This window comes from Solanum tuberosum, unplaced genomic scaffold (genome assembly GCF_000226075.1).
Source record: "Solanum tuberosum cultivar DM 1-3 516 R44 unplaced genomic scaffold, SolTub_3.0 scf00081, whole genome shotgun sequence".
Taxonomy (NCBI): Eukaryota; Viridiplantae; Streptophyta; class Magnoliopsida; order Solanales; family Solanaceae; genus Solanum; species Solanum tuberosum.
Window position 1 is genome coordinate 1,644,310 of NW_006239008.1, and position 12,969 is coordinate 1,657,278.

The 12,969-nt window shown below is 37.9% G+C and overlaps 1 protein-coding gene across 3 annotated transcripts in view; it reads left to right on the plus strand.

Annotated features, from left to right (window-relative positions):
* The window catches only part of LOC102597300 (probable phosphoinositide phosphatase SAC9), a 44,201-nt gene that overhangs the window by 25,080 nt on the left and 6,152 nt on the right, over positions 1 to 12,969 (plus strand). For all 3 annotated transcript variants that reach the window (XM_006346638.2, XM_006346637.2, XM_015308408.1), the window contains exons 10-13: positions 7,195 to 8,001; positions 10,170 to 10,367; positions 11,196 to 11,642; positions 11,744 to 11,974. In XM_006346638.2, coding sequence (XP_006346700.1) covers positions 7,195 to 8,001; positions 10,170 to 10,367; positions 11,196 to 11,642; positions 11,744 to 11,974 — 1,683 coding nt within the window. The remainder of the gene's footprint in view (positions 1 to 7,194; positions 8,002 to 10,169; positions 10,368 to 11,195; positions 11,643 to 11,743; positions 11,975 to 12,969) is intronic.

Here is a 12,969-nt window from a genome sequence, read left to right on the forward strand (position 1 = left end):
CTTCTCTTTCTTGTCTACTATTTGGGGCATAGACACCTGACAAATGCCATCCCAAATCTTGTGCTTTCCCTGTGAACTTACAAGTGATGTTGTAAGCCCCTACTTCACATACTTCTCCCTCCCAGATACTACTATCCCATAGGATAATGATACCACCTCTTGTCCCCCGTGCCTCTAGTTGTGCATATTTCACCTTCCTATTTGCCCACAAATCTTTTACAATCCCGCTTATATCTCCATTGATTTTTGACTCTTGGAAACAATACACATCTGCCCTTCATGTATTCATCAAGTTTTTGATTTGCAGCCTCTTACTTGGATCATTGAGGCCCCTTACATTCCATGAGACTATCTTAACCTTCATTAAGATCATCTATAAAGCATCCCCCCCTACTCCTTGTACCATAACTCACAAAATTACTCTTTGGTTCCAAATTCTTGAGTTCCTTTGGGACCTTTCCCACTGGAGTAATAGGAACTATTACTCCCCCCACCTTTTTAATAGTGTCTTTTAGTGTCGATTGCCATAAAGAGGTTCAAAGCCACCTCTTCGCATCCAATGAAGTGTACCCCAAATTCTTTACTGAGTCTGATTATGTTTTCCTGGACCCATGAAGAAATTTCATTCTCTGCTGATGTATCAGTTCCATGCTCATTAGAGTTCAGTGGTAAGATATCTTCAATTGTGCCTTCCCCATCTGCCTTCTGCTCCAATTGCATGTCGCTCACTGTTTGTATCTCCTGATCTGTTCTTTCCTCTGTTTGGATAATGGACATATCGTCATCATCACTCAAGTCTGCGACAAACTCGAGATTGTTTCCCTCGTCTCCCAATTCAAAAGGAATTAGGACACCTTCTCTACCCTGTTCCATTAGAATTCTGCAATTTGCTTCTATTTCATCACGCAAAGGCTCAGAAAGCCTTTCACTGTCTCTAGGCTTATTTTTTATTTGAGCTGCATCTTTATCCGTTGCTTTTCTTCCCTCCTGATCTCCGCTGGACTTGTTTGAAGCTCCCGTGTCTTGATTTCCCAATTCCTCAAATCTGTTATTTGTTGTTATACGAGATAGGTTTGCTTGTATCTCAATGTTAACTATGTCAAGACTTTGGGCTGCATTATTCTTCTGCTGTTGCCTTTTTGGGCCTAAAAAATTTGGGCCCAAATTTTCCTTTCTCTCAAGCTGGCCTGCTACAGCTGATAAAGGCCCTTTGCCTTTACTGTTTGCCTCACGTGTAGAGTCACGTGTTCTCCAATTCAAAATTTTGCCAGCTGTTGATGTACCCACGTGGTGGTCTGACTCTTCCACAGATTTTAACACTAAAGGGGGAAAGAAACCCTTGTTGCCCATCGGTCCGTAATGTTGTTCCTCTCTCCTCGTCGCCTCCTTTCGGAAAGTCACCGGTGCTTCACACCAGATCGGCACTGTATACACAAAACCCTCACTGGTGATTTCAATCTCCTTCAGGACCATCTTCCCATCACCCTTCACCTTGATGCGTGCCCAGTGCGTGTGATTTTTGAGGGTCGTTTCTTCCTCTGCTTCGATGAAACCCCCACACTGGTCTCCGATAAGCTTGAAGACTTTATGGGACCATAGGTTTAGGGGTAAACCCAACACTCTTATCCACACCCAGTCTCTTGCTATAGCTTCCGGCCAGCAACCTGTGATTGGGCTCCACCACTCTAGGTTCAGATGCATCTTCTTCCAGACCTATGTTCCTGCCATGACATGCTCTGCAGCAACTTTTGTGGGTAGCTCGAAAAGGAAGTGCCCGTCGTTTATAGCGAAGACGCTGACTCCTATGGCTGACTTCCAAGTGTTGCAATCCCACCTTCTTACATCATTGAGGGTTGGTATATCTCGAGTTGTGGTCTGGAATTTACCGACAATGCATCTCTTGAGGAGATCTGTCTCCGATGTTGGTGTTACGTTCACCACCTTTAGATGGTCACCTTCCACCAGTATGTGCGACTTCTTCGTGGATTCTGTCGTCCACCTATTGTTCCTTACTGCGTCCTTAAAGGATACTCCCAGTGCCTTCCCTTTGTTAAATTGTGTTTTCTGCTCTGTTGTAGGCTCATAGGTGAATTTTGCTATTTTATGAGCGATGTTTCCCCAACCCGTGTTGTAAGATGATTCCGGTGTAATGATGACTGCTTTGTTTTGTCCTTGAATAGCAATAAAACTGATATATCTGCCCTTTTCGTTGTATTTAAGGGTGCAAAAGAAATTCGAGTACAAGTCCTTTACTTTCCATCTTTTGACCGAGTCCCCTTTGACCTTCGATGCCTCAATAAATACTGAAATCAGCCATCTCAGGACTTTAATGCTAATCTTCTCTCTTCTCACTAAATTCCTGCTACGTTCAGTCCACTCGTACCATGTTTCTGCTCCTTCTTTACATCTGGTGATTTCATAAGACTTGAAACCTGCGTTATAAAAGATGGTGTTTTCCCCCATTGATAAGATTCCGGCCAAGGTTGCCGGAAAATCCCCCAAATGTGTGATAAAGTACAACTTTATGTTGAAAGTTGGCTAAACTCGAAAATCGTGTCTGAGAGCATTTTTATGTTAAGCATTGCAGAACTAAAAAGAAAAGTGTCCCACTAAGAGTAAGTTACAAAGATCTTTTATAGGTCAGTATAAGAAACCTGGCCTTTCTTTTAGAAAATATGCATGAAAAAGAAAGGTTTTGATTAATATTAGATATTCCAAGTGGTTTTTCCCCCTCATTAAATTTAATACCTTCATTCCTCGTATTCTTTCATCTCCAACATATTCTTTCTTTAGATAATTCCAAATTTCTTTTGGTGATGTGAGAGTCATGATTTTCGTGAAAACAATTGTCGAAACAGCAACAAACAAAGTTGCTTTTGCTTTGAACTTAATGGTTTTCTTTTCCTTGTGGCTCTTGGTTTGGACCACGGTGGGATTATTTGGCAGAGAATTAATTTCATAATCCTCTTTCACGGCTTCCCAAAGATCAAGAGCCTCCAAGTAGGTTTCCATTCTCATAGCCCATAGTTGATAATTCTCACCATCAAAAATAGGAGGAGCCATTCGTGGAAAAACTATTTTCGGAATCTATTTTTCTACTCACAAGTTCCTCAAGAAGAAGACTCTAGATACCAATTGTTGGTTTTTTAATAAAGAAATTAAGAAAACAAAAGGGAAAGACTTTGAGAGAAAAAAATACTGCAATATTGTTAAAGGGACATACATTCATTTATAGATATAATTCATAACTACAAAATAGAAAAATATGTTACTAACTTATCAGTAAAATTCAAATAACAAATAAAAAGAACTAACTCCTAAATTCAAGTCACATAGGACGCTAATAACATAATTTAAAAACCCTAAAAATAGCTAACTGTTTTATTTCTTCAATATCCTCAGACATATTCTCAGCAATACTGGTGAATGACTGGAATCTATTAAGTTGATGGGAGGAATTTAGAAACTTGTTAAGAAAATGGACCTCAAACTTAATTTTACTTGAAGTTAGCTCATAAGGTGGAAGATTTCCCCAGTCTCAATAAAGACGGAACAAAACACTCCTTCAACCAGTGTGGATACTCAATAGCAGCCATGGCCAAAACTGGATATATAGACATGGGTTGGGTAGACCAAGAATAAGGAGTGGGTCTAGCTCTCTTTCTCACAAAATTGAGAGAGGATCGTTTGGTTATAATACTATGTTAAAAAATAGACCTTAAACCTAACTAAACCCAAAGGTTATCTCAACATCAGGGATTGGCTTGACACTACCATGTAAAGATAAATGAATCTTGAACCCGAATTGTTAGAATCTCGTAAATATTCTAGAATGGTGTAAAATAAGTACTCCCTCTGTCTCAATATTTATGTGACAACATTTGGCTGGTAACAAAGTTTTAGGCTTTATTAAGCTTACCAAATTCCCTTATTAAAATGACTTAAGTGATTACTTTTAGTTGACTTTACTTGGTTGGTGGTGAAAGAGGCTGTACTTACACAAGAGAATCTTATGAAGAGGGGAATACAAATGTGCCCACGATGTTGTTTTTATGAGCAGGTTGCAGAGACAATTAATCATCTGTTCTTACATTGTAAAGTGGTTGGCCTGCTATGGAATTTGTTTACTAGCTTCAGAGGTATAAGTTGGACTGTTCCAGGGAGAACAGGACTGGCTCTAGAAAGCTGGAATATGGAGGGCAGTGGCAGCACAGACAAGAGTAGATGGAAAATTGTCCCAGCTGTTATTGGTGGACCATATGGAAAGAAAGGAATTCTAGGAATTTTGATAACAAGAGCAGCCTTCTGCACAAGATTAAAATGAACTGCATTATCACTTTTTGCTATTGGTGTAGTTCATAGTATATAGATGACCCTGTGGCTATTGTAGACATTCTAGGGTCCTTCTAAAGATGAAGGAGGATCTAGGGAAAGTTTTCTTTTTTCTTCTTTTCTTTATCTTTTGTTTATGCCCGACACACAAGTGTGGAGGGAGGATATGATGTAAATTTTTGGATACCAGCTTTGAGCTGATGATTGATATACAAATGTTACCTTTATCAAAAAAAAAAGTGAGATCCAATAAGGGTAAAATAGGATTGTGCCATTAAATAGTTGCCAAATAAGGAACTATGGCATTTTTTTTGGACGGACTAAAATGGAAAGGGTGTTACGTAAATTGGGGCAGGGGAAGTTTATAGCTTGATTTGCCCCTGTAATTATATAATGTAGTTATGGTTTGATTTTCTTTCTTTTATTAGGGCATATACTCAGTTATTTAAACCTCAAGGGCTTCAGGTGATAATCAAGTTGTGATATCTCTTCTTCTCTTTTTTTCCACGTGGTAGTAGAATTTTCTTGATAGAATCTTTCGTCTGCACAACATACTAGTGACTTGGGAAGAAAAATATAGTCACTATGCAACTTCTTCGTATGACCACAACACTATTTGTGCCAACATTCTTTTCTGTTGGTGTTGTGCAAAACCAACACCACCACAAGGTAGATCAGCCTCTGGTGAACAAACCTAAACTCCTGTAGAAGACCCTTCACGTGTTGTTTCCAACGAAGTTTCCTACTCACGCTACACTTGATTACAATAAGAGTAAATTAAGCTACCTACTATATCTGCACAAATTTCTAATATACACAAGGATTCTAATAATATGTTTTCCACTTGCTTGTGTCTTGATGGAACAAGAGCTATTGAATTGTAATGGGAACCTTTAGAACGGAGAAAATGAAAAAACACTAGAGTAAATACTCATTTTAAATAATTTATTAATTTATGCCTATGTTTGTCAAACTCTTCAATAATATCGATGGTGTGCGTCGGATTCTCCAAAAAGTAGTGTATTTTTGGAGGATCCAACACAAGCGTAGTGACATTTTTGGAGAGTCCGAGAGACATGAATTAATGCTTTTCCATTTCAACTTGTATGACAGAGATTGATTCGGCATATAGTTTAAGGTAGAAATGAAGAGTCTGAAAGTTGTGGTCTTAAATATGCCATTACATTTGTGTGGTCGTAAAGATATCATAATTATTTGTGTAAATGTCTTGTTAACAATTATATGAGAAGTTTAAAGTTAAACTATTTTCAAATATAGAAATGTGTCTTTCTTTTTGAAATGTTCTTAAAAGGAAATACTGTCATATAAAATTAAACAACATACCCAGTGAAGTAATACTAAGTGGGGTTTGGAGAGGGTAGAGTGCGTAGACCCTACCACTACCTCATGGAGGTAGAGGCTGTTTCCAACAGACTCATATAAAATGACACAAAGGGTGTATAATTTAAAAGAGCATTTAAGTGACTATTTTAATGTGAACTTTTCCTTAGTCCCAAAAATGGGAAAATTATGGAACTTGACCAGAACATACTGTAATTGACCCAACATCAAATTTTTTGAAATCAGGACTGAAATGAAAACCCATAAGTAGATAAAAGTTTAACTAAAGAACCTTAAAATAACTAAAAGGAAATATAAGGCCCAGATATCTCGAGAAGGGGTTGCAAGGTGGCCACTCATGGATTCTATCAAGAGCATAAATTTGCAAGACGAGTGTGTGATTGTCCAGCAGCTACAATGTGATGAAAAGTAACAATCATGAAGCTCTAAACAACAAAACCATTGGATTTCTAAAGTTCCCAACTGTCTGTAAGGTACTTGTCTTTTGTTAAAGAAATAAATCTTGGGCTTAGCTTAACCCCAAAATCTAGCACATGAGAGGAGGATTACCCAAGACTAGAAGGAAACCAAATGCCCATCCCACAATTGATGTGGGAACTCTACCCTTCTCTGCACGCCCAGGATAGACATCTGGAGTGTGTATAATATAAGGTGAGCCCCCAATCGGGCAACCAATGAATTGGGATGGGCCTGACGTTGGTATCGAAGAAATGGACCTTGGGATTAACTCTACTCCAAAAGCTAGCTCATGAGAGGAGGGTCGCCCTAGACCATATAAAGAGACCACCTCTTCCCTTTAATAATAGATGTGGGCCTCAACACCCTGTCGCACGCTAAGATTGGATATCTAGAGCGTGTACAATATTTTAATATAGGGACCCAATATGGGGAAACCAAAAATTGGCATGGATCCTGCCTTGATACCATAGATACCATGATAAAGAAATAGACCTTTGGCCTAACTCAACCCCCAAAACTAGCTCAACAATAAGTATTGCCACCATACAAGGAGTCCAATTTTCCTCATCCTCACAGCTGTGAGACTCAACATCTCCTCCCTTTTGCGGTGTGGACAATAGAAGACGAGAACCCAATATCAAGTAAAAAATGAATTGGGATGGGACCATGTTAAAAAAATGAACCTTGGGGATAACTTAACCTCAAAAGGTAACTCGTGAGGGAAGGATTACGCAAGACCATACGAGGAGACCAAATACCCATCCCACAACTGATGTGGGAACTCAACATCTTTCATCATTTCCCTGTAAGTGCTTCTCAAAAGATGATTATCATGATCATCCGTCCTATGTTATTAATAATTTGTGTATGAAACTCCAGTTTGTTATTACTTATTATTACTAGTCCCTTTGGGGCTGTTACACTTGTAGAAGTAGAACTTCCATTTTATGTGCATGTTTATTTGTGGTACTCCAACTCTGATACAGCTGCAGAAGATTTGTGATCTATTTACACCCGTATTGTTATCATTTAACTATGCAGGAGAGAAAGATAAGCTACATGGCAGCTATGAAACTTGAAATTGAACGCTTTCGCCTGAACCTCTCTGCTGCTGAAAGGGATAGGGCATTGTTGTCAATTGGTGTTGACCCTGCTAGTATAAATCCAAATCTACTACTTGACAATTCTCGTATGGGAGGATTCTGCAGGGTAGCAAATGTCCTTGCTTTGCTTGGACAGGCTTCTCTTGAGGATAAAATTACTGCTTCCGTTGGTCTTGAGATTGCCGATGATAGCGCTGTAGATTTCTGGAATATAGCAGGAATCGGAGAAAGATGTATTGGTGGGGCATGTCAAGTTCATTATGAAGATGGACCTGTATTGAATGTGCCTTCTGTATCATCAACTTCAGCTGCTGCACAGACCTCTTTTGTGTGTTCTGAATGTGAGAGAAAGGTTTGTAAAGTTTGTTGTGCAGGGAAAGGAGCTCTTTTACTTGCTATGTTTAACTCAAAGGAGGTTCCCAGCTACAATGGTGTGAGCAGCCAGGGGGGAGCAATCTATGTAAACTCAGTTGATTTATCCTCAAATCATTCCATGACACTTGATGGTGTCATTTGCAAAGCCTGCTGCATTGATGTTGTGCTTGAGGCTTTAACCTTGGACAACATCAGGGTTTTGGTTGGCCAGAGGAGAAAAGCATGTGCAGATAGTGCTGCTCAAAAAGCTGTAGACCATGTGATCAAATTTACTTCGGGGGATTGTCAATCCACACCAACTGCATATCCGGAATTGTTTAATGGAGAGGAATCACTTGCTGAATTTCCTTTTGCAAGCTTTTTGCACCCGGTAATATTTTGTACCTATCCTAATCCCAATTATATTAGCTATATATATATATTCTTAGAAAACCTTTTCTTGTTTTAGTTTTTCTAAAACTTTATGCAAGAGGAGTAATTTAATCTTTTCCACGTTTTCACAAATCTGTGGAAATCAAATGTGAGTGACACAGCATCTCATGGTTGGTGTAAAACTGGATTATCTTGAACGCAAAAGGCTACTACTTAATTTGCCTGTTTACTAATTTCTGTTGAAAGAATTATTTTCTCCATCTAGCACCATCTGCAACTGACTATGCAATAACTAGGTGAACCTTGATTTGATGGAATACGGAATACCTAGGTTTTAACTCAAACATTGTGCCATTCTTGCCGACCATACTTTATTAAAGTTTTAAGAAGTCAGTTCTCTATTTCTGTCCTGATGAGAAAACCAGATTCCCGTGCCTGAAATTTCACAAAGGAAGAGTGGAGGTCTCTAAGCTATTTTGTGGCTTGTTCTGAGATGGCAATAAGAGTTGATAGTATTAGATGGATGAATGGAGAAAAAGAATTAGGTAGCCAGTAACAGGGCCTAAGATTACTTGGTGGATCTGGATAGATTATAACAATAAAGTTGAAGGGAGGGAAGAGACTATTTCCGAATTCCATATAGAAGCCTATTGGATTAGATCCTTAAGGTTAACAACTAAATCTTCAACAGAAACTCACATCATGGTTTCTTCACTCGACTTTATAAAATGTATTGTATCTAATAACTTTCTTGTTCCTACTGGGGTTAGTGCTAGATGATATGAAAGAATAAGAAGGGTCCTTGGATTTCAAAATCTAGCTTATATTTAGTTGGAGATTTGTGTGATGAAGGTTCCCAAAGACACCATCTAAGTGGCTTTCAAGTTGGCAAAGATCAACTTAACCAACAACTTTCTGTTGATTTAGGCTGTATTTATGTTGCAAACAATGCCAATAAAATCCCCATTCGGACAATATTTAGCTAAAGTCGAAAAAAAGAGTATTTTAAGTTGAAGTTGAAAAATAGTAGTTGAAATCATGAGCTATAACTATTATTTCACTTGAAGTACCTACCAATCAAGTTTTTCAACTTCAAATTCTCTATTTCCAGTTGACGTTGAAAAAATAGTCAAAATGATAGAACATTGTTTTGCAAATAATGTTTGTCCAAATACTTGCTTATCATTTGTTTTTAAACAATTATATTTCATTCTTTAAACTTCAACTTGAAATGTTATTTGCAAATCAATGTTTGTTCTAGTATTTGGTCCATTATTTCAACTTGAATAAAAAAACTTGAAGTTGAAAAACTGGTTTGAGGAATATTTCAAGTGAAATAATGGTTTTCACCCACAAAACTTAATTTTTTCCAAGTGGAAGTCATGCCTAGACACAACTTCAATTCCAGATGCTCTTTTGAACTTAAATTTCAAATACTTTTTCTTAACTTCAATAAAAAATTGTCCAAACTCCGAGTTACATGATTCATCATTTTTTTTCTTGTTCTCGAAAAGTAGAAAAAAAAATTTGGTAATGTTTTTATATCCTGAGAATTAACCTCTAGAAATACTATCCTAGTGCGGGTTACCTCTCCTATGTGGTTTGCGAGCTATTGCATAGGAGCGGAGGTTTTACCCTGTGCGCACCCAAAGGGTAGCGGCTGTGGGTTTCCCTTGTCATAAAAAAAAATGTAAGCAAGTGATGAAAAATACTGGAATAAGAAATGTAAGGCCATAGATGACAGCATGTGTCTTCATTAAATATTTTGATTAATTCTCTCCTGATTCTACTTTCAATTGAGCGCTCTTTCACACCCTATCCTTGATCTAGTGAAATATTTTCTTTGGCATATTTTTATTTTGAATGATATAAGCACTTGAAACATAGATCTTACCAAATTCAACTATAGACCTTTATCAAGTTGTTGGCAAAAAACATTTGGTTCCTGAAATATGTTTGATCTATTACAATCAAATATAAGTTTGATCCACCATAAGTTTAAAGTACGATCAATTACAAGTTCAGGAACCAAATGTGATTTCATTTTTACTCCCATGAAGTATGAAGTTGAATGTTGGGACATATCCTTCTCGTTGGTCTTAGCATTGATACTGAAATATTTGATGGGCTTAAAAAAACGTAGATTTGATCCTTCTCCTTTTTTAGGTTGAAACTGCAGCAGGATCTGCACCATTCATGTCGTTGCTTGCTCCATTGAATTCTGGAGCACAAGATTCATTTTGGAGAGCTCCCCCCAGTGCTTCCTCTGTTGAATTTGTCATTGTCCTTGGTGATTTATCTGATGTTTGTGGTGTTGTTCTTCTAGTTAGTCCTTGTGGCTACTCGATGGCAGACACTCCTGTTGTAAGTTTACTCCTCACTTAACAAGATTTTTAGCTCTAGCAGGTTTTGTGTCATATTCAAATATGGAAAAGCCAAGACAGTTTGGACCTGATTAAATTTCTTGCTGTCGTGCAATTTCTTATAGTTTATTATCTAGTGTTATCTCATAGATTGACTTCCAAAAGCAATGATAGTTTTTTTTCTTCCTTTTGCTGGGAAGAAAAATGGTATGTATGTTAACTTGTCTAACCAAAATTGCATGTAATATTGTATGACCCCTTTGGTTATTCATTACATGATTTGCCTATCCTTGTGATCAGCGAAAGTTTTTTATTTTTTGAATTTTATGGTGAGACATAACTCATAAGTATCAATAAGATATTTCACATTCTGTTTCCTGTGATTGCTTTGTTTTTCCCTGAGAAGAGCAATGTTAAATGTTTTTGTCTAGTAGCTACACTCGCCTGAAACAGCAGCAGGAACTACTATCTGTTAAGCTCGTTGTTTTATTAATTTACCACATACCTGTAAGTTTAAATGACCCTAGATTGACCATAGACATGAAACTTGTGTGTATGGCAGATTCCTAGAGACTTGCTTCTTGTTGATATGATTTCTCTTTCATCATGTAATTGATGTGGTTTGACATTTCTCTTGTGTTGCTGAATTCATGCTTTAAATAACTTGTTATTTACCTGTAGGCTTACCAACTTGCCTATGACAGAGAGGCCTAGCAATTTGTTTCTTGTTCATGCAATTTATCTTCCCATTGTATAATTGATGTGGTTTCTCATTCCCTACACCACTGTATTAATGCTTTAAGAACGGAAACTTATTCTGTCTGTGCAGGTTCAGATTTGGGCTAGCAGTAAAATACACAAGGAAGAAAGATCATGTGTGGGGAAATGGGATATGAGATCTATGATCACCTCTTCCTCTGAGCTTTGTGGACAAGAGAAGTCTTCTGAAGTGCCTAGACATGTAAAATTTTCTTTCCGTAATCCTGTTCGATGCCGCATTATTTGGATAACGTTGCGTCTACAAAAAGTTGGCTCGAGCTCTGTAGATTTCGAGAAAGACTTTAGTCATTTGTCCGTAGAGGAGAACCCATTCGCAGAGCCTGTAAGGCGTGCTTCATTTGGAGGACCAGTTGAAAGTGACCCATGTCTTCATGCTAAAAGAATCTTGGTGGTTGGAAGCCCATTGAGGAAAGATGTAGGGGCACCAAGTCAAGGCTCTGACCAGATTAATACAAGCAATTTGTTGGATAAAGGTCCTCCACTAAACAGATTTAAGGTGAAGCAAACTTGCAACTCTCTTGCAATTTTTACCATTTAAATTTTGTCAAACTCCTGAATAATAAAGAAAAATATAATTCTAATCCATTCCCTTTCCAGGTTCCAATTGAGGTTGAGAGGTTAACTGACAGCGACCTTGTTTTAGAACAGTTTCTACCCCCAGTTTCACCTATGCTGGCAGGTTTTCGTCTCGATGGTTTTAGTGCGATAAAACCTCGAGTCACCCATTCACCACCTTCACAGGTGAATCCATGGGATGTTTCTTCTTGTATATTGGAGGACAGATTCATAAGTCCAGCTGTATTGTATATTCAAGTATCTGCTTTCCAGGTATGAGGATACTATTGATGTGATTTACATTTTATCAACTGATATTTTTCTATATCAACAAACTGTTCCACATCCTTCTTACGAACGGATTCCTTTTTTGATCTTGTAAAGCTACTGGTCGTCCCTATTTCAGTACTAGACACTATTGCATTTTAGATGAATCTCATCAGTTATGCAAAATGTCACTTTGCTAATGACCTGCAACATGTGATTAAATTTGATATGATAAGCTTAACCTAAGAATTCTTTCAAGTACTGTCTTAAGTAAACTAAAACTACTCTAGTATGTCTTGCCAGCATGTAACAGATATGTCAGTTTCTCCCTCAAATGGCTATAGTTCTTCCATGCATATTTATAGTGTTTACATGCTGACAAACGTGTGGACTGATGCAAGATGTTCTATATTCAAGTTAATCTAGCTCACGGAGACATGCATGAATTGTATTATTAGAAAGACTCCGTGTCAAGGAAGGAAAAGAATCTGAAACCAAAACAGCCAATGCCACGCAAGAGACGGAACAAAACTTGCAGATACAACAGATTCATGATGCTGATCCAGTCAATATCCAACTTCCAATTTCTCAAGAGGCTTTGAAAAAGAAACCACAGCCTTGTTAATGAAGATTGATGAGAGAATCACTGTTAGATAATAAGGGGCCTGGAAAGGCAATGTCTACTCCAAAGAGCTGAGGAATTGGGAAAAATGAATTGAAAAATTTAAAATCTAGCTTTAATGAAGAAGTGGAAGGTAGCAGAAGTAGGGGGAGGAATTTGAGTTTAACTTTTAAATGAAAGTTCATCTATTGACATGGAATGTAAGGGGGTTAAACGACCAAAAAAAGAGAACAATGGTGAAGAGTTTACTGCTTTCAAGAAACAAAGATCAGCAAGGACGTTGAAGTAATGGCTAAGCAATTATGGTCATGCCAATGGATGAAATGTGATTACCTGGAAGCTGAGGGTACCTGTGGGGGGGGGGGGTTCTTTAGATTGG